Below are 19,977 nucleotides of genomic sequence, written 5' to 3'. Positions count from 1 at the left end.
ACGAGAGCAATATTTACCTACGTCCCACCATCAAAATAAATACAGATCTAGTGCCATCTTCCACGGCAAGCCAACAGGCGGAATAAATGGGAGACCTAACCAATGTAAAGACGAAGAATCTGCTACGTGATTGTTTTGGTCGGTCCCCTATTGATCGTTGTATTTTCGCATGGATCTCACTAAGCCTGGATGCGGCCCTCTCTTTAACGAGATGGAGAGAACATGCAAGACTTGGACAAAGCTCAATGTGATGACTTCTGTTCCAACAACAATGATTTGCCACAAGAGACTCCTAAAGGCAACATAATGAGTTGTTCCAACTGTCGTACGAACTTCTGCTTTTTATCAAAATCAATTAACAACCTAGAGCTACCTCGCTATTTTCCACGTAGAGCAAAAATCGCTATAAAAAGAAGCACCCTCGTGTTTCCGTCATTAGCCCAAATGAAAAGTAAAAAAATACCCATCTATCATCTCAACCAACAATTACCATCCAGAAAGCAACATACTCTTCCTCCACTAGCCCACAGACTTCCGAAAAGCACTGTGCGTCCACGAGTCACAGCACCTTAGATGTAGTACATGGAGTTGATCAGTCTGGGGTGGACTGCCTTGTTCCCGGCTGATCCAGCACTGATGACACTTTCACCGTCTGTCTCCTCGAAGAACTCAGGTCGATGAGCTCGAGCGCGAGTGCAAACAATGTCTGCATAGTAAGCGGGAGGGCAAATGCTCACAGCCTTGGTGGCGCGTCCGAACAGATAGCAAAGCTCGTGAGTAAACTTCTCAAGTTCGTTGGCTGCCTCGTTTTTGAACTTGGCTTGGAAGATCTCGTCAAGCAACACTGTGTAGTGCGCAGGACGGGCAGTTCCCTTGATGCTTGCGTGGGCGGTGAGGTAAAAGTCCCAGTAGCGAGCCTCCGTAATACCTCGGTCGACGACAGTGCCATTCTGTATGCTGTGATTTTTTTCCATGGCATTTTCTTCCGAGGTAGGGTAAAAGCGAGTCTGGTGTCGCTTAACGGAAACGATGATGGAGATCTTGGGAGCCTTGTTCTTCGGGTATTTGCCATTGCAGGCAATTCGGATGCGTGGCAATTCAGTCCGAAGAACTTGGGCGAATTGACCAGTCGACACACCGTCGCGGAAGATGACAATGTTCTCTGGCAGCTCCTGTCGGTTGTGCTTTTGCCAGAGCTCAAGGCGCGACTTGAATGCCTCAGTCAAGGTCTCATCAAGCATCTCCTGCTTGGACGACTGCTCCCAGGAATAAGCTGGCCATTGTCCCATGTCCCGGTCAATAGTTGCCACCAAGCCAACCAAACTGGGTGCAGCATCGCTCTTGTCAGCAGACATGTTGGTGGGGTGTGTAACGTCGTAGCCAACCACCATTGTCTTGCCCTCTTTGATCAAGCCGACCTCATTCAGAAGTTTGTGGTTCACACCACCTGTCTTCAAGTTCCACTTGAGAGCAACATTCGCGAAATACTGCGGGTTTTCCTTGCGCAGCTGGAAACCCTGAACACAGATGGTATGAATACCGTAGGTGCAGTCGCCTAAAGTCTTGATCTTGCCATAGAGTTCCGAGCCAGTTGAGTCAAGAATCACAAGCATGATCTCAATCTGATTCTTCTGAGCCCAACCGAGAACCTTTTCAGCATCCTGGCTGTCAGCCGCCAGGAAGGGCGGTGGAATGGGGTCGTTGACAGCGATGTTCATGGTCTTCTTCATGAACTGAGAGAACGCGAGGACCGACTGTGCTGCCACGGGCTCAGATTTACTGTTGGACAGGAGGTTGACGTAACTCCATTTTTTGACAAGTTGGCCGGGCTTGACAACCTTGACATCTCTAAGATTCCAAGACCCATTGCGCGGGTCGATAGCTTTGGTTCTCCTCTGCTGGTCGAGGTATGCAACTCGAGGCACGGTGAGAACACGTCCTTGGACCGTGAGGAGCTGCCGACCGACTTGGATACCGAAATGACCCTATAGGAGTTAGCATTTCCTACATCAGGACTTCACTAAACATACCAGTATGTCGTCATCGAGGCCTAGGGTTTGTCGGGCATCTGTAGTAATAGAGAGGGCGTTGGCATATGGCGTTCGGCAAGCAAAGTTTACCATGTCTGTTGACTCGGCACCATTGAGCTTGGCCTTTACTGACTGTCCAGGCTGGATCTCAAGGAACTCAGCAGGGACAAAGGTAGGCTTTACGGCAGTGCCAACATTGAAAAGAGGGTAGTTTTGCAGGTTAACATTGTACTCTAGATCATACGTTAGGTTGGTACTGAAGGGAGAAAGGGAAACTTACTTTGTTTATAGAAATCCGCGACCGTGATGTACCGGCCTTTACCCTCATCTTCAAGCCAGAAGCTCACGTCTCCCGGTCCAACCGCAAAATCTGTCGTGTGGCGGAACTTGGGGGGATTCTTATCTCGACATTGCTTTTTTATGTCACGGATCGACACTAGGCCATGGATTGCCTTGGACCTTCGAACCTCCTTACTCCCGTATTTGGTCTTTATCCAGACACGGGTCTTGGGAAGAAATCTGCCGAGTAGTTTCAACTTTCTGGCCATTAGAGGCGACTGAGTTGCAGTTACCCCGAACCCCTCAAAGAACTTGGCACAGGGACCGTCAATCTTGAAGACACCATGTGTGACATTGACGTTCAATAGAAGACGGCCAGTTGACAGGCGAACGGATTGGAAGTAACCGCGCGCAGCTTTCAAGGCTCTGTCTCTACCCAGGACAACCTCATTGCGACGGTTATCGCTACCAAATGCAAAAAAGCGCGAGCTTCCCACAGCGCTGATCTCGTCTAGCTTAGATCTGGGGCCAAAGCCGAAAATGACGTTCAGGGCATCAATGACATCAGGGAACTTGGGGTAGGTCATGGCTTGGGAAGGGTCGCTGCCGTCGTCTGAAGCGCCAGTCTTTGAGTAGACGTATTTGAGCATGTCCTCAACACGAGCCTCTACAGGGCCATTGAAAACAACTTCAAAGACATCGGTTTTTTCAGAGCCTTCTGAAGACGGCATGTTGAACCGTATGGTATTGTCTTGCTCAAGGTTGAGCTTGCGTAATGAGATGAGCTGTGACTTGAACTCGGTCGCGACGAGCAAGTTCTTGTCTTTTTTAGAGAGCTCGTTAAGAGCTTCTTTGATGACAAGGTAGAGCTTACGGCCCTTCACCTCGCGAGGGCCAGATTCTCGAGGCTTTCCGGGCTTGCCGCCCTTGCCCTTAGTCTTGGGGGCGCGCTCTTTCGCCTCTTCCTGCCCTTCGGGTACGATCTCTTTGACAGTCATGGTGTATTTGTACAATGCCGGAGCTTGAGTCTTGACTGCATAGTAGTTCGCCCAAAGTGTGACAGGAGTTCCTTTGCTGCCAAAAGCAGGTCGTGGAGGGAACTTTCCGAGGTTCTGCTTGTCCTCCATTGTCAATTTGCCCATATTGGATGTGAGCTGGGCGACAGACGTGACATTATTTCTCACGACTTCATCTTCAAGCTTTGCAATGTCGCCATCTGGTTGGGGAATAGAACCTCCCGTGCTGCATGAATTAGTATTGATCAACGACAACACATCGAGTAATAGATAGAACATACGTGAAGACAGCAGGTCCTTCGGGCTGACTACTGTAGCCGCCTCGGCCGCCACGACCACCTTGTGGTCCTCCTCTTCCACGATCATAGCCTCCGCGACCGCCTCTAGGGCCGCTGAAGCCGCCTCGGAAGTCGCCACGGCCTCCGTCACCACGACCTCTGCCCTGGTAGCCATCACCTCGTCCTCTTCCACCTCTAGAGTCAGAGAAACCAGAAGGGCCGCCGCGGCCTCCACGACCTCGCCCTCCACGACCTCCTCGGTCAGCCATGGGAATTGAGGTTTGGATAGTCAAAGGCTATAGGGCAGCAAGATGTAAAGGGCGGCGAGCGATGTGTAGAGAATGAAAATGTTGATGCTGATAGTTGATGGAAAGAATCAAGCTCCAAAAGACTGTCACTTGATGATGATGATGATGATGATGATGGGAGAAGAATGAAGGGCTTGATGAGCAGGTATGAGAGTGTGTGAGAGTGTAAGTTTAGGAAGAGGAGGAGTTGGGCTGCTTTATGTGAAAGACCCGGGGCAGGGTCGAGAGGCTCTTTGCCAGCGTGATTCAGAGCCAAAGCAGTCACAGCCGTGTTTGCTGTGACTTTGCTGTGACACAGCCTGGTTAAGGTATCTGAGAAGTGACTGATCAACCGAAGGCAAAAGTGGCCTATTCACTGCCTCTATCCAATTGACAAAGAGGCTTCTCGGCAACTGCTGGAGAAGAGGTCAAAGAGGTCGGTTGTTGTCAGGGACTGGCGGGAGAACTATCACGGCAGCTAAGGGAGCTCACCCGTTTCTGGTGGAGCACAGCTGAAGCTAAAACCGGCACTAAGAAGTGCGCGGGGGGAATAATTGAAGTGGTTTAAATTGGATTGATAGAGTGCAAACAAAAGAAAATATGCAATTCGCACAAATGAGAAGAGTGAAGGTAGATTTCGCCCTTTTTCCCTTCATGCAAAAGGCCTTTTTTTCCTTCTTCCGTAGCCTTAGAATGGTCGGCCTCCCAAGGATGCTATGACGTTATTCGTTATGTCTTAGCTCGTTGGGCAAACGAGGCTTTCCAGTTAACCTTCAATCATCATCTTTTATTTACCCTAGAGATACTCAACCACGCCTATCTTTTCACTATTGGAAACACAAATCATTTGCAGGTACCGCATGCTCGGATCTTGTGTTGAATCAGTGCAGAATCCCTCTCAATCAGCTCCATCATGTTACCAAGATACATGACATGTTTGCTTCTTTGAGGTGGCCCACCAAGCCACGATATCAAATTCAGCCCTGACCGCCTGTTCTCAAGAGCAAAGGCCAATAGCACGACAAGCTCTCGCATCCCGCTGTCATATGATAGATTCCTAAAGACAGCCAAGGTAACTTATCTTTGCGTCTACTCTACGGCTGAATGCAGGTCACAATCATAGCAATCCCTGCCTTGCAAGCATATACTCTAATAGTAACCATAGCACAGTCGCTGTTGGACAAGATTTCCGCGAGCCGTCCCATGCTTAGCCATCATCCAGACCTTGCGATCTTAGTACGCCTGAAATCAGCAATTCGTCCACACAATTTGCGATTTGCGAGACCAGCCCTGCGGGTTCGGATAACCAAACATACAACACATGCTAGATGTTTGAGTTTGAGCAATTGCACCCTCATCACATCGCACAAGGAGATTGACCCGCTGAACCTGATGTATTGCTAGGTTGCTTTATGCTGAGCCTCTGCCTACATTGGTCTGCAACGCGTAGATGTGCTGTGTAACTTGAACCATATCTTGAAACTCAGAACCGAAATGACTCTCCATTACTCAGTTGAAGACCTCGGAATCTTAGACTTTGGCAACACTGCCATTCTCCGTAAGAACTTATGTATTGAGCTCCTTATTCTCGGTATCCTACACCGATTACAGCTGGAGCAATGCTCGGCTTCCCGCATAATTCTAAACTCCAAGCAAAACATACTGGAATCTATCGCCATGTTCAACCGCAGTTTGATCAATGTAAATAGTCGCCATGACGTCCATCATGTCAGTGCACCTTTTTTCACATCATAGAACCGACAGTCGGATAGACACAGACAAACCTCAACAAATGGGCAGCCTTGGAAACGGCCCCATTAACCACCTCAAGACTCTTCTTATGATCCTAGTACATATAGAACAAATCAAGGCACCAGCCATCTCATACTCCAAAAGCCCCAGGAGTGGAAATAGCACCCGACAACCTAAGAAATACCATGTGCACTGGTCAACGCGGCTTCTACATCTGCCCCTGCAGACGCACTCACTGCCCCAAGAAAGGGATAGTTCCTCACAGACTTATCACCCAGGGGCATGTGTGTAAGATCGAAATAGATACAATTGCGTGGGACATATGCGAATGGTGGATTGCGAACGGACCCCCAGAGCAAGTTCTCAACCGATACCTCAAGCCCAGCTGCCAATATTTCACATGGCACACCCTGCTGGTTCCCACGGCACTCTGTTCTGAGTGCCAAGTCACATGTGTTGAGGTCAGAGAGGAGCACGGAAGTGGTGAAAAGAGATCACATCGAAGAGGAAGAGACAGGGGTCGGTAGCTGAAGGGTGAAATCTTCGCCTAGGTCATTTCGACGGCCAAGCCGAAGCGTATCTTAGATACGGAGACTCAATAGATGTGTTACTCTCAAGAAAGGACTTGGCATGAAGACCAAATCCTGGTATGGCCGTGATTTCTTTCCATTCTTTCTTTTTTAGCATAGCTCTCTCCCATAAACTCATATGTGAGTGAAATGGTATGCAAACCCATCAGACTTGTGTACAACGCATATCACTCACAACTTCTCACAGACCACCAAAGTGCGTCATGTAAGGATTATTCGTCACATTTGGATTTGTGATATATAAAATGCCTTGGGATGCAGGAGTAAGCAGTGACCAAAAGACCCTGGGAGAAGCTAGATGTTCAACTTCCCAACCTGTAGGAAGTACTCTGAGAAGATTGGAAGGCACGGTTTTACTCTGCGTTTCGCTCCATACTCATCAAGGGATATCGAGAGGCTAGGTTTGAAATATTTGTGCGGAAAGCAGCCGCAACAAATAGCTGTTAACGTTCGATAGATGGTAGTTCGATAGTTCAGTCATGTGAAAGCATCATCTGTGCTTCCTCAGCGGCAATATAGTGAGTCCAGGGATGAAAATGTACACATATGAGGTCGATATCAAAGACAAAAGACGGGAGTATCTTGGTCAACGTTGCACATTGGATCACCGGTTTGCTACGTGGCAACCGCAAGCATAACATGGTACGAGGGGTCTGTTGGCGGAAGTCAACGCGAGCCGGTCAGGACAGGTCGGTAATATCGTGGCTGGCATTGAAATGAATAAATCAACTGATGGTTGGTGACATGTAAATCGGCAAAGTCGACAGCTGACCTTCTGACTTAATGTATCGACTGACATATCGCAAACAGAGCATGCCGGGGAGGACAGCCCTTTGGAGTAGCGTAGCATGTATCAACGCTGAATATTGACGATAGAACTAGACTGTAGTAGATTTCTGAGGGAACACGGCCGATTAGCTTGAGATGCTCTGGTAATATGGGGTGGTACTTGCCATGTCCTTCGCCTCATCTCAGACCCAACTGACAAATTTATCCAATATGCCATAAGACCGTCCATGAATCTTTACTCACGTGGATGAGCAATTTGATCTCACACGAATAACTTGGCTCATGATTTGATATGCCCAGCAGTCGCAACTTTGAGAATCTCATCTTCCAAGCCTGAGACATGGTGGATCTCAATACCAGCATCTTCGAGCGTTTTGCGACCTGTATTCTCCCCAACAAAAGTCTCGGGTTCCTGGACGCCAACATAGACCTGCCTAATCCATGACTTTTGGCGCAGGACTCTTTCGACGCAGGGGAGTTTGCCGCTCAGCCGTTTGAAACAAGGTTCAACAGTGGTGTAGAGAGCATGGGGGGTGTTGAAGACATCTGATAGCTTCTCTTCTGTCGTTCCATGCTGCTCAGCCAGCTTCAATAGACATGTTTCTTCAGCATGGGTGTTCCCGGGAAGCTCAAGAGTGTATCCTTCGGCAATGATGCTGCTGTCGCTTAGCCGCACAATTAGAGCTCCCACACGGAAGTTGGTGGGCTTGGGAGGGGAATTGTTGGCCAAGCCCAAGGCACGTTCCATTGCGGCCTTGTGGTTTCCAGGTTCTATGGTAGTCATATCGTTTAATGTGAAGCATGTACGGATGAGGTATGACGAGATGTCTAGATGCGGGAGCTTTGCTCCATCTTGAATGGTCGGCGGTTGTAAACTCCGATCACCGAGAGCACTTTAACATCGGCCCCACACCTTTCTCGTGAGCGCGTTGCAACGCGTCTCCCATCGAGCAACGAGCTCGAGCTTAATCCAACTCAGCACTCCATTACACAATCAACCAAAATCGACGATATCAATACGATGTCAGACCACGAAGATATTCTGGAGAGCGAACCTCCCACTATTGACCCGTATGAGGTTTTGAGCCTCGAAAGGACTGCGACGAGCGATGACATCAAGAAATCTTATCGAAAGGCTGCGCTTAAGAACCACCCAGGTTTGTCGATTGGGTTACAACAGAGATGAGCACTACTGACCCTACGACTTTTCAGATAAGGTGCCACAAGATCAGAAAGATGCTGCGCACGAGAAGTTCCAAGCTATTGCGTTCGCCTACGCCATCCTTTCCGACCCCGCCCGTCGCAAACGGTATGACGAGACTGGCTCGACTTCCGAATCGATCGTAGACTCAGATGGATTCAACTGGAGCGACTACTACCGAGAGCAATATAAAGAATCTGTGTCGGGCGATGCGATCAAGAAGTTTGCGAAGAAGTACAAAGGCTCTGATGAAGAGAAGGGAGACGTGCTCGATGCGTACGAAAAGTACGAAGGCGATATGGATACGCTGTACGAGACAGTCATTCTAAGCGACATTCTGGAGGACGACGAACGTTTCCGCGAGATTATCGATACGGCTATCGAGAGTAAGAAAGTGTCCAGCTTCCCAGCCTACACAAAAGAGACGAAGAAGAAGCGAGAGGGACGCATGAAGCAGGCCCGCGCTGAAGCCACGGAGGCCGAAGACTACGCAAAGGAGCTAGGTGTGCACGACAAGCTCTTCGGCGGCGACAAGAAGGGCAAAAAGAAGAAGGGCAAGGGAAACTCAGAGGATGACCTGGCAGCACTGATCCAAAAGAGACAGCAAGATCGGTCAGAGAGTTTCTTGGATCATCTCGCTGAGAAGTATGGTGCCAAAGAGAGCAAGGGCAAGGGCAAGAAGGGCAAGAAGCGACCTGTTGAAGATGAGCCGTCAGAAGAGGCCTTTCAGGCAGCCGCTTCTCGTCTGAAGGGCTCGAAGAGGTCGAAACGGTAGGCTTTAGGTGGAATGCAATATCGGATTGCAGTAATACGGCTATTGGGTCAAAAACTTTGGTGTTTGGGCGTAGGTCAAGGCAAGGATACACTACTAGGACAAGGAAAGAATTTAGAGACTGAGAAGAATTGAATGATTCATATCAAGTTGCAGAATACTATGAGAACAGCGTGGTTTCCGATGACCTTTCTTTCATGTGTCTGTCATCAGTCAACGAATGTGGTATAAATCATAGAGGATTGCGACAAACAAAAATGAAGCAGATTTGTTCTCCTAACGAACCTCGAACCTCATATCTCCAAGGCAAGCTTCCTTGCAAGACTTCTAACCGTTAATGTATTCTATAACAATACCCAGACTTGCTGCGGCAGGCATTCCTAGCAACCTAATTCAACGACTTCACTAATGTGCAATGACTCTGTAACGTTGTCACGGGCCAGTCGATTGTCCACTAAGCTATGGTGGGGCTTCTCAAGCCACCGTGAACATTGCCAGGTCTCACTTCACTTGTTTAACCTTCTCAAACGCGTCACCACGACAAGATACGCAGGAGCGCGATTCTGTATGGCAATGCTTAATGATGGTTTAGCCTTCATCTGAAGAAGAGTGCTATCATGATGCCATGAGCGAACCCGCCAAGCCCCCAATCTATCCTCGGTATTGCTTTCATCTTGCGCCAACCGTGAACCAATGGTGCCTCTTTCGTGTAACCGATATCCATAATCTTGGTCAGTACGAAGGGTTTGAAGGCAAGTCTAATCTGTTGCATATTTCACTGTGTTTTAGACTGACAGCTTCAAGGCGAAAACTTCTACTTCTATGGGAATCTACCCATCAAATGGGTGCGTATAGTCGGATTAGTCGTCGCCATTGACGAATTCGCAAGCCGACGCGTGTATACAATAGACGACAGTAGCGGCTCATGCATCGAGTGCACCATTTCCATACCAATCTCTGGTGAAGATGATAGTCGCGCGACAACAGGAGATGCTGCTCCGAAGAAAGCGGATATTGACCCGCCTCAAAACCCAGACCCATTCCCAAATATTGATGTCGGATGCGTTGTCGACGTCAAGGGAGGCCTATCTACTTTCAGAGATGAGCGGCAACTCACCATTGAGAAGATGACCAAGGTACGAGGCACTGCGCAAGAGGTTACTCTCTGGGAAAAAAGGGTCAAATTCAAGTCCGAGGTTCTTGACAAACCATGGGTGCTACGAAGCAGTGAAATCCGAAGATGTCGAAAAGAAGCTGAACGAAGTGAAGAGGAAGTGGAGAGGAAACAAAAACGCAGCAAAGCAATGGTAGAACATCGAGCACCGAAGCAGACATCAAAGTCCGCGGGCCATGCTGAACAGCCCATCCGGCAGCAGAAGCCGCACAAAGAAATGCGGCTGGACCTTCGGCAGATTCTTGAACAAGGTGGAAGAGGCAAATACGATGCGCTAGGATTGTGAACTGAAGATGTCCTGATCGCTGGCGCACTTACTACGGCATTTTAGCGGGCGTTCATTCTTAGATCTGGACCAGAAAGAAGCAATAAAAGAGAGTTGCCAAGTAGTGGTAGGCATGGCCAAGCGCATTGTGCCGTGGTCTGGAATGCGATACGCAATCACTGTGATTGATAAAGTGAGCTAGAGGCTAGAGGCTAGAGGCCCATATGGCCTTGGGGTCTTTGAGACACGCCGGAACGATTGGTCACTGGGTCATGTCTCGGTTTCTAACCAACTCCTCCGTCCTGATGTCTGGGTAAACGTTACCCACAAGTCAAGTGTTGTCTCAACGGCCTCTAACGTAACATATGGAGTCAACTGATTGTCTCGGTTCAAAAACGAACTGCCTTTTTCATGAATGTTACATCAACGATGAAACGGTTGGAGAAGAGAGTTTGGCCACCAGACGGACGACAAATGACTTCGTATTCATCAGGCGAAGACATAGCAAGGCTGGTGATGTTTATTCTGAGAGACAATTTTCTTAACTCAAGTAATAGCATGAAGGACGGATTATATGCAAAACAATAAAAGATTTTAGCTATGAAGCCACCTAGCCGTCAACGCTCAAGGCTGAGACTTGATTCGGGAACGCAAGCCATGGAAATAAATGAAGGACACAAGTGGCGTCCACTCATAAGGTTGAAAGCTCACCCAAACCCCCGGAGCTGAACTGCGAAGCAAATTTGAACGTTTAGTTTGCAAGGTGTGGCGAGCTCAACCGAAGCCATCCCTCGAATAGTCTTCCAGGCTAACTCGTCGCGAATCGATAGTTCCTGGAACTAGGAGCACCTTGCAGCCCATGCCCAAGTGCGGCGTGCGCTAGGCAATTAACTGGCCCCTCTACTGCAGGCACACGGGGACGCCACAGATGAGCATCTAGGCGATTTCCCCTTTGAGGTGCATCACGACGCGCCATGGATCACATACCCTGTGTGTGAGAGTGAGACTGAGGACATGCGCCGCAGACACTTGATCTGGAATGCGAAAAAGGTCCCCGCCTCGACTGTTCACGATGCTCTTTCCTGGGCTTCAATGATACCCAAGAGTCAGAAAGAGCGATGGCCCGAGAGAGCACATGGCCAAGCTTCTCTGGCATTGGCTCCTCGAGGGGAGAAGATAAAGATGGAATTCCTCCAGCCATTTTCGTTCAACTTCAACCCTCAACCCCATCATCATCACAACCTCGGAATCCTATCACATTCGCATCCTACACCATCCTAGAGAATCCAATTTCTTGAATCCTATTACCCATCATTGCTTACGCCATCTTTGTTGGCATCTGCTAGGCCTCGGCCACCCGTTGTCGACCCTGGTCCGTTAGTTCAACATTTCTTTTGGTGGTCAATTCTAGGCTTGGTCTAGCTTCCAGGTAAGCCACATGCGTTTCTTCGTTTGTGCCGCCGAGACACAGTCCACTTCATTTCATTCTCCGATGTAAGTGCATGCTAGCTCTATCAGTCGTGGTGCCACTGGACTAGTGGTTTTCCGCATTCGATGGCTTCAAGGAAAGGAGCAGGCCCTGCAGCGTAGGGCGGCTATATTATATGAGCCATGGAACCCCTACCTTTCAGCTTGTTGTCCAGCTTCGTTCAGCCTCATAAGTCTTATCGAGGTTGTGAGTGATCTTCTTGATCAAGGCAGCATTACACTCCCTACTTGCCCATCATGAAGACCCGCACCATCTTGCCCGTATGGCTTCTTTGGCTAACTCAGGGACAAGTCCTAGCCCTACCCCAAGGCCAAGGCGACTCTGCTGATTCCTGGGACGACTCTAACGAGGAGTTCAAGCGAGATATCGAAACATCTGCTTTCCAGTATTTGACAACCTACGACAAGGACGACATCATTCCCGTTACCGAAAGTGTCAAAGTCAGTACCAGCAAGGTTGGAACTACTGCCACAGCTCAAGTCCTGCCAACTCTTTCAGACGTTGAGCCTCATACCGAAGGTTTCGTTGTAACGGATCTATACAATCCTCTTCTTACAGAACCTGCCGTTATCAGCACTTCGATTCCCAGCCCTACAAGTCTGCTCAAGCCAGTTACGTCTACTACAAGCAACGCTGTACCCTCAGGTCTCTCCAAAATGGCTGCCGCTCCCAATGTCTTCGCCAATCCCATCGATACGAGTGCTCCTCCTTCGATGTTCGCAAGGAAGTCTACTCACCCTGTTGCCAAAACGCCCATCATCAATCAAAACACCCCTATTGGCACAAACAAGTTTTACTCCAACTTCTACCTTGGTGATCAGAATACCCCCGTCTATACTTACCCCTACTCGCTCACATGGGCCAAGGGTGCTGGCCCGGCAGCAAGCTGGGGCATGTCTATCTCTCACATCGAGGCGTCACAACGTACATATGGCGACGTGCAATATAATGGTGCCGTCAAATATTACATCAACCCTGTTGGTATCCAGTCCATGATCATCTCGGCAAAGGAACTTGGCAAGAACACCGTCTTGACTATGGACTCTATTAGTGCTCACTATGCCAAAGCTTACCTCCGAAAGGACAGCAAGTCAGCAGCAACAATCACCTTTCCCCTTTACCAAGGTAGCGTCTTCACGACTGCGTATTTCAGCGGTGGTACACCTTGGATTCAGACTGGCGTCTACTTCAGAACTATGACACAAGTGACAAAAGATCCCAAGTCCAACGTGCGCAAGTACAACTTCGTCCTTGAAGATGGAACCACCTGGCGTCTGTATGCTTACAAGACCAAGGGTGACCCTCTTACCCTCAAGATCACCAACAATGGTCTTGCTTCCTCGACTAAGCCATTCTACGGCTTCATCCAAATTGCGAAGGATCCAAAGGTTGGCCAGTCCGAGGCGGTTCTCGACAACGGCTGCGGTATCTATGCCACTGGAATGACAGTCAGCGGCAGCGCTGTTGGCAAACAGGGCACCTACAGTTTCACATGGACCAAAACTGGCCACGCTACCGGAAAGCTTTGGATCTTTGCTCTTCCTCACCACGTCAGCTCATTCGATGCCACAACCAAGAAGGAGATGAGGACGTACTCGCTCCAGACACCTACCAAGGGTATTGCTACTGCTGTTGGAGGAACCACCTGGACGATGGTCGAATCTGCCCTGCCCGTCGACATGGGCTTTGCTCCCTGGGACCCAACGAAAGGAAGCCGTGGTCTGACTGCTAATGCGAAGAAAATCATCGCACCTATTGCCAAGTCCGAGGTCTCGCAGGACATGGACGCGCAGGCTAACACAGACTCGATGTACTATTCTGGAAAGGTAACTCCCTCGTCAAGCTTCCATGAGAAATATACTGACAGAATGTAGGCTCTGGCAAAGTTTGGTTCTATCATCTATGTCATCAACAACATGCTAGGAGATAAGGCTCTGGCACAGGCTGGCTTACTCAAACTTCAGAAGGCATTTGCCAGATTCGGTTCGAACAAGCAAAACTACCCTCTTGTCTACGAATGTAAGTCGTTTGTCAAAGCCGGGTTTTACGTTGGCTAATCAGGTGAATAGCCGTCTGGGGCGGAGTCGTTTCATCTGCATCCTATGAGACAGGCCAAGCAGGATCCGACTTTGGAAATACCTACTACAATGATCACCATTTCCATTATGGCTACCATGTCCTCACTGCCGCCTATATTGGCGCTATGGATAGCAAATGGCTTGCTGCCAACAAGGCCTACGTCAACTCTCTTGTTCGTGATTATGCGAACCCGAGCAGCAGTGACAAGTACTTCCCTGTGTGGCGAAGCTTCGATTGGTACCACGGCCACAGTTGGGCTCATGGCCTGACTGCCATGTATGATGGCAAGGACCAAGAATCAAGTTCCGAGGACATGATGTCTGTTTATGCTCTGAAGATGTGGGGTACTGTGATTAAGGACACTAACATGGTCGCGAGGTAAGTTGGGCAGCCCAGGTATATCGATCGCAGACAACTGACAATATAAAACAGAGCAAACCTCCAGCTTGCCGTCATGTCACGAGCTATGCAAGACTATTACTACTACACCACCTCGAACACCGTACAGCCTAAGAACTTTATCGGAAACAAGGTGGCGGGTATTCTGTTCGAGAACAAGGTGCACCACACAACATGGTTCAGCGCAGCCATTGAGGCAATCCAGGGCATTCACATGATTCCTATCCTCCCCGTGTCCAACTTGGCCCGAACTGGCACATTCGTGCAGCAGGAATGGGACACTTACTTTAGCAAGGGCCGTGTCGACAAGTTTAACAACCTGTGGAAGGGTATTATCTATGGCAACTATGCAACAGTTCAGCCTAAGACTGCCTGGACTTTCTTCACGCAGTCCAAGTTTGATGCCAACTGGATCGATGGCGGAGCATCAAGGACATGGTATATGGCGTATGCTGCGGGTAAGTCTACAACAGTGAAACGCAAGAGTACATCGGCTGACATTCATGATATAGCTCTGGGCCAGATTTGATGAGAAACAGATCGTGAGATGGCTCCGTTGCTACCAAAACGTGGGCATCGGTGCTGAAATCAGCACCTTGTACAAATATTGAACATAACTTGCATAGAATGGCGATACCTCGACGGGAACATTTGTTTTGTATAATTGGAATGGGTAGAAAGAACAGCCTTTGGATGTGTTAGAAATGAAGGAGGAAAGCAAGAAAGACAGTTAGATATTCTCTGACCTCACCCAGATTAGACAGACGGGAGGCAGATGTTAGACCCTTGACAGGGCGCGTTAGAATTTCATTGGTTACCTTTAAGCCGTGTCGAATACCGGAAGACGAAGCTCGAAAGACGCTTGAAGAGCTCCGAACTCCGACAGAGTCTGAATAAGTTATCTTGTGACCTGTGTTGATGATACCGGAACTCGGATGTATGGGATCGATCAATTAAACCCACGTGCTGGTATTGAGGAGGTGACTATCTGGCCCGGCTTGATTGGGGCGCAGCCATGACGACCCTTGATGAAGATTTGCGCCAAGGGGAAGTGAGTGAGATGTGGGTGATCGCCAAGAAACAGATTGTTAACACTGCCTCGAATTTGACCAAGAAGAGGAAGAGAGTGACAGGTTGGGAGGCGAACAAAGTTAGAGAGTACCAAGTGGGAAATGATTATGGGGCAGGCAGTTTGGAGTCTGCATATGCCTGAAACATTGAGTGCGACAGACGTTTCTTTTTAATGTGTTTGAGAGGATAATAAACTGGGCACTGTCATCTGGCTATGGGTGGTCTGCACACCAAAGAGAGAATACTACATGAGACAAGACACAAGTTAAGAATCAGTGTGACCCTTTTTCTTGCTTATTAACATCAATTAGAGTTACACATGACGAGTTGTCCATTGGCGTACTGGTAAATCCCAGCGACACGGCAACGTCGGACAAGAGTGGCCAGGACCAAGCGGGTTGCGCAAGGCGAAACAAAAAAGCATGGAATTAGGGCGGAGTCTATCATGTCGTAAGCCGATGGACTCCGGCGCAAGTTACATGACGTTTGATATGAAAAGCCACTCATAATGATGTATCTTGCATATCCGAAGTTATACGATGTCTATAATCTGTCCGCCAAAAAACAGGGGTCGCCAAGATGCCAAGAAGAAGGAGAATTGCGAGGCGTACAGCTATTGACATTATCATATTAATTCAGAAGGTGCGTTAATTTCGACAATTCCCTTTTTTGACGAGATTCACAATGGCAGAGAGACAAAAAGTGCTTGCAGATTCAAAGTTTTAAGCTTTTTTTGCTCAGCCACCAGCTAATCTAATTTGTTTCTTGGGCCGCTGCGTCGATAGCTGGGAATCGGCGGTTTCTCAATGGAGCTTAGAGCGTCGCGCCGAATAATTGAGCATCAGTGACAGGACAACCTGGAGCTCTCCCTGGAAAGTGGGGAGCTTGGCAGCTCAGTCAGTGGATAGCTCAGCGGTTGATGGCCAGCTTCTTTTGTCAGTGGCCGGATGGGATTGGCTGATGTAACCCTGCCGATCCGCTTGGGAAACCCATGTCCTACGTCAACTTGCTCGGTTGCTGCTTCCAGGGCCAAGCTAAGCTTTTTTCCCTTGACCAAGGAAGGAGGCCTCCTGGGGCAACACGGGTTGTTTCTCTTCGTTCCTGCAACACAACCACCACCTCCAACAAGACCATCACCATCAACAGCATCATCACCCGTCGTCTAACTAATTGTTGGAGATTCCCAGGGCTGTGCAGCTTAAGTACGCCCGCTTCTCTTTACCCACCGACGCTATTCTTCCCTTGGACTGTCTAACGTACATACACACTCCGTTGAGCGGGGGTGGAAAGAAAGCACAATTGAAGAGAGACAGACAGACAACACACTCACTGCCTTCAAACGTACGTTGTCGTTGGATTGGATCGTCATACGCTTCGTTACTCGTTTCGTTTCGTTCTGTTTCGCTCATTCCAGACCGACTCAATCAATCCCGTGGTCGTTCAACCTTTAAACTGCATACACACGCATCAATCAATCAATTAATCAATTGGCTGTGAGAAAGCTCGACACAATCATGGTTTGTAAGTAAAATATCTATCTGCATCTGCGTCTGCATTTAGCCTTTCCTTTTTTGCTCTCTCTCCTCGATCATAAAGCATCACTTGGACAACCACGGTTCCTCAAAGTCTATCCATCTATTCCTCTGCCACGCACAAAGTAAACCATACATCCAATACCCTGGTATCAGAACCATACATATCCTCATCTACACATCTTTCCTAAACCTGCTCCATCTCCATATCCCATCCACATCTCCATCTCATCACCGTCACCATCCCTGCATCTGAGCACAGAGTGCCACACACCAGCCAGAACGAGACAAAGTGCAAGATTAGCTTCTTTCACACGGGGGTCTCAAAGACGGCGCCGCCACTCACGATATTATATCCCTATCCCTATGGTTATTGCCCTTTACTACTCGGTGCCCACATCGTTTTATCCTTCTTTCAACCTCACCTCTACGTCAACTCCATTTATCTCGGTTCCTGCTCCTTTGGACACGGAAACGGATACAGGCCTTGCCACCTGGTACAAGATATCGAGTGAAAGAGTGAGTCTATTCGCGACGCGATAATGCCTAATACGGACTTTACTCCCGTCAGCTCGAGTCCACCCGTTCCTGTGTCTTCCCTCCATCTCCAAGTCTGTCATTATTGTCCTCCCCCTCTTGGCAAGCGCCGTCAGTTGGACCTAAATGCACTGCCGTGATCGCCATTCTATCTAGGCGCCAGCTTCAGACATGATCTTCACTTTGCATCTCTACCTCTTTGCATGCGCATCAAGGATGGCGCAGCAGGGTCCGCTCCTTTCCATGCCCAGCACAAACAAGCTCAAAGCATCCGGCCCATGGAGACAAGGCCAAGCGATCTAGGCTCTACAGGCCCAGGTCCCATTGTCAGCCTACCATGCAGCCTACCCCAAACTTTTGAGACTTGCCCTTTTGAGGACTTCTTTGTATTCCATCGCTTATTGCTTAACAACCATCTACTCCGCCTTTTCATGCTTCCTCACTGCTCGTTACTTATATCGAAGACTCATCCGCTGACCATGTCGGTGCCTTGACCACCACCAACAGCTCTTCCATCTTTCAACCTCCAGATCAGACGATCAATGTCTGCTAAACCTCGCAACCATACAGCCGACGAGAATAGCCCGCTCCTCAATGGCGGTGCCTCGTCGGCTCTCAATGACACCCTCGGTCATCGCAATGGCAACGGCCATATCAGTCTCAGCCGGGACTCGAGCACAATGACGTTCCTCTTCGACTCGAAGCATACACCCGGTATCGATAACAGCAACATTGCCGTAAGGAGTCTGGCTTACTCCTGGCACATCGCCAAGGTCACCCTCCTCAGCAGTATGTTTGCGCTTCTCGCTGTATAGTCGCATACACAACTAATTCTGTTTCTTAGATTATGTTAACTTTCTCCTGGTTATGGTTCCTCTCGGTATTGTCGCGGGTAAGATGGGCTGGGGCTCCACTGCCGTCTTCACCATCAACTTCTTTGCTATTATCCCGCTCGCTGCTGTTCTGTCTTTTGCGACAGAAGAGTTCTCGATGAAGCTTGGCGAGACTCTTGGTGGACTCCTGAATGCTACCTTTGGAAATGCCGTGGAACTTATTGTATGATGCCCCAAGTTTAACTTCATGTTCACGACTAATCGGACTTTCAGGTCAGCATTGTTGCTCTCCAGCGAAACGAAATTGAGCTCGTCCAGGCCTCTATGCTTGGTAGCATTCTTTCTAACCTTCTTCTGGTCATGGGAATGTGCTTCTTGTTCGGTGGTATCATTCATCGCGGCGAGTCGGGCAATGGCAGAGAGCAGTCCTTCTCTTCAGCCACTGCGCAGACAACTTGCTCCCTCATGACACTGGCTTCGGCCTCGCTTGTCCTTCCCGCTGCTGTATGTCAAATTGAACCATTCTCAAAAACTCGACTAACTTTCATAGCTCTACGCAGTTCTTGACCAGAATGGTTCCAAGGAGAAGGCCCAGAGCATCCTCACACTCTCTCGCGGCACCGCCATCATTCTTCTCCTCCTATACGTCTTATATCTCGTCTTCCAGCTCCGAACACACAGCAACCTTTTCGACGCCGAGAACCAGAACGAGGACGGTGAGGAGGCTGAGCCAGAGGAGCCTACTATTGGACCTATTGCCGCTATTGCCGTTCTCTGTGTTACCACCGTCCTCGTCACTGTCTGCGCCGATTACCTCGTTGACAGCATTGATGATCTTGTTAAGACTTCCGGAATCAGCCGAGGATTCATTGGTCTGATTTTGATTCCTATTGTTGGCAATGCTGCTGAGCACGTCACTGCTGTTGTCGTCGCCCTCCGTGATAAGATGGATCTCGCCATGGGTGTTGCGGTTGGTTCTTCCATCCAGATTGCTCTCCTGGTCACGCCCTTCCTAGTCATTGTTGGCTGGATCATTGGTGCCCCCATGACTCTTCACTTCGAGACCTGTGAGTTTCATTCCTTTTCCTGTGTAATATTTACTGACACGACTTTTCAGTCCAAACTGTTGCCTTTGGAGTTTCTGTCCTCGTTGTTACGTATATCGTCCAGGATGGCAAATCCAACTACCTGGAGGGTGCTATGCTTATGGGTCTCTATATTATCATCGCCTTGGCGTTTTACGCCACTCCATCAGATGTCTTGGACCCTGGCAACTAAATGCTAGAGTTCCCCTGATGTCTTAATCATTCTCAATCAACTAATGTTTTTAAACATATTTTGACTACCAACGAGTAACTTGTCGTCTCATCAAGAAGCTTGTTATGGATAGTCAGGAATGCCACCGAAAACTGTGGCTTCAACGATCTGCCGAAAGACAGTCGGATAATCGAGTCAAATTTCGTATTTTGTATTATTAAGCCGATGCAGTCCGCTGGACAGGATTGCTTCATAGGAGTCCCAGACACTCCATCAAACTCTGGAATGGAACAGGGAGGGAATAGGGAGGTTCAGTCGCATTCGCGAAATTTCATTGTGTCAAAAGA

At 48.9% G+C, this 19,977-nt stretch overlaps 6 protein-coding genes across 6 annotated transcripts; 4 read left to right on the top strand and 2 right to left on the bottom strand.

The window, feature by feature from the left end:
- Window positions 1-569: 569 nt before the first annotated feature.
- On the bottom strand, window positions 570-3,872 carry FMAN_09309 (putative argonaute like post-transcriptional gene silencing protein QDE-2; the record flags this gene model as incomplete). The annotated part of the gene is made up of 4 exons (XM_041830135.1): window positions 570-1,985; window positions 2,031-2,263; window positions 2,311-3,551; window positions 3,607-3,872. 4 exons carry the CDS (start codon window positions 3,870-3,872, stop codon window positions 570-572), a joined length of 3,156 nt encoding a protein of 1,051 aa, XP_041680829.1.
- Window positions 3,873-7,301: 3,429 nt separating this feature from the next.
- On the bottom strand, window positions 7,302-7,805 carry FMAN_09308 (uncharacterized protein; the record flags this gene model as incomplete). The annotated part of the gene is made up of 1 exon (XM_041830134.1): window positions 7,302-7,805. The coding sequence occupies one exon, from the start codon at window positions 7,803-7,805 to the stop codon at window positions 7,302-7,304; it is 504 nt and encodes a 167-aa protein (XP_041680828.1).
- A 237-nt stretch (window positions 7,806-8,042) lies between these two features.
- FMAN_09307 (uncharacterized protein) lies at window positions 8,043-8,997 on the top strand (the record flags this gene model as incomplete). The annotated part of the gene is made up of 2 exons (XM_041830133.1): window positions 8,043-8,178; window positions 8,234-8,997. 2 exons carry the CDS (start codon window positions 8,043-8,045, stop codon window positions 8,995-8,997), a joined length of 900 nt encoding a protein of 299 aa, XP_041680827.1.
- A 622-nt stretch (window positions 8,998-9,619) lies between these two features.
- Window positions 9,620-10,454, top strand: FMAN_09306 (uncharacterized protein; the record flags this gene model as incomplete). Its single annotated transcript, XM_041830132.1, has 2 exons — window positions 9,620-9,725; window positions 9,799-10,454. The coding sequence occupies 2 exons, from the start codon at window positions 9,620-9,622 to the stop codon at window positions 10,452-10,454; spliced, it is 762 nt and encodes a 253-aa protein (XP_041680826.1).
- A 1,704-nt stretch (window positions 10,455-12,158) lies between these two features.
- On the top strand, window positions 12,159-14,929 carry FMAN_09305 (uncharacterized protein; the record flags this gene model as incomplete). The annotated part of the gene is made up of 5 exons (XM_041830131.1): window positions 12,159-13,748; window positions 13,797-13,941; window positions 13,992-14,379; window positions 14,434-14,858; window positions 14,913-14,929. The coding sequence occupies 5 exons, from the start codon at window positions 12,159-12,161 to the stop codon at window positions 14,927-14,929; spliced, it is 2,565 nt and encodes an 854-aa protein (XP_041680825.1).
- Window positions 14,930-18,082: 3,153 nt separating this feature from the next.
- FMAN_09304 (putative calcium/proton exchanger) lies at window positions 18,083-19,651 on the top strand (the record flags this gene model as incomplete). Its single annotated transcript, XM_041830129.1, has 5 exons — window positions 18,083-18,329; window positions 18,385-18,596; window positions 18,647-18,877; window positions 18,924-19,440; window positions 19,491-19,651. 5 exons carry the CDS (start codon window positions 18,083-18,085, stop codon window positions 19,649-19,651), a joined length of 1,368 nt encoding a protein of 455 aa, XP_041680824.1.
- Window positions 19,652-19,977: the final 326 nt, after the last annotated feature.

Source organism: Fusarium mangiferae (genome assembly GCF_900044065.1).
Source record: "Fusarium mangiferae strain MRC7560 genome assembly, contig: FMAN_scaffold004, whole genome shotgun sequence".
NCBI lineage: Eukaryota > Fungi > Ascomycota > Sordariomycetes > Hypocreales > Nectriaceae > Fusarium > Fusarium mangiferae.
Note: the sequence above shows the minus strand (reverse complement) of the source record. Positions and strands in the feature narration are given on the sequence as shown.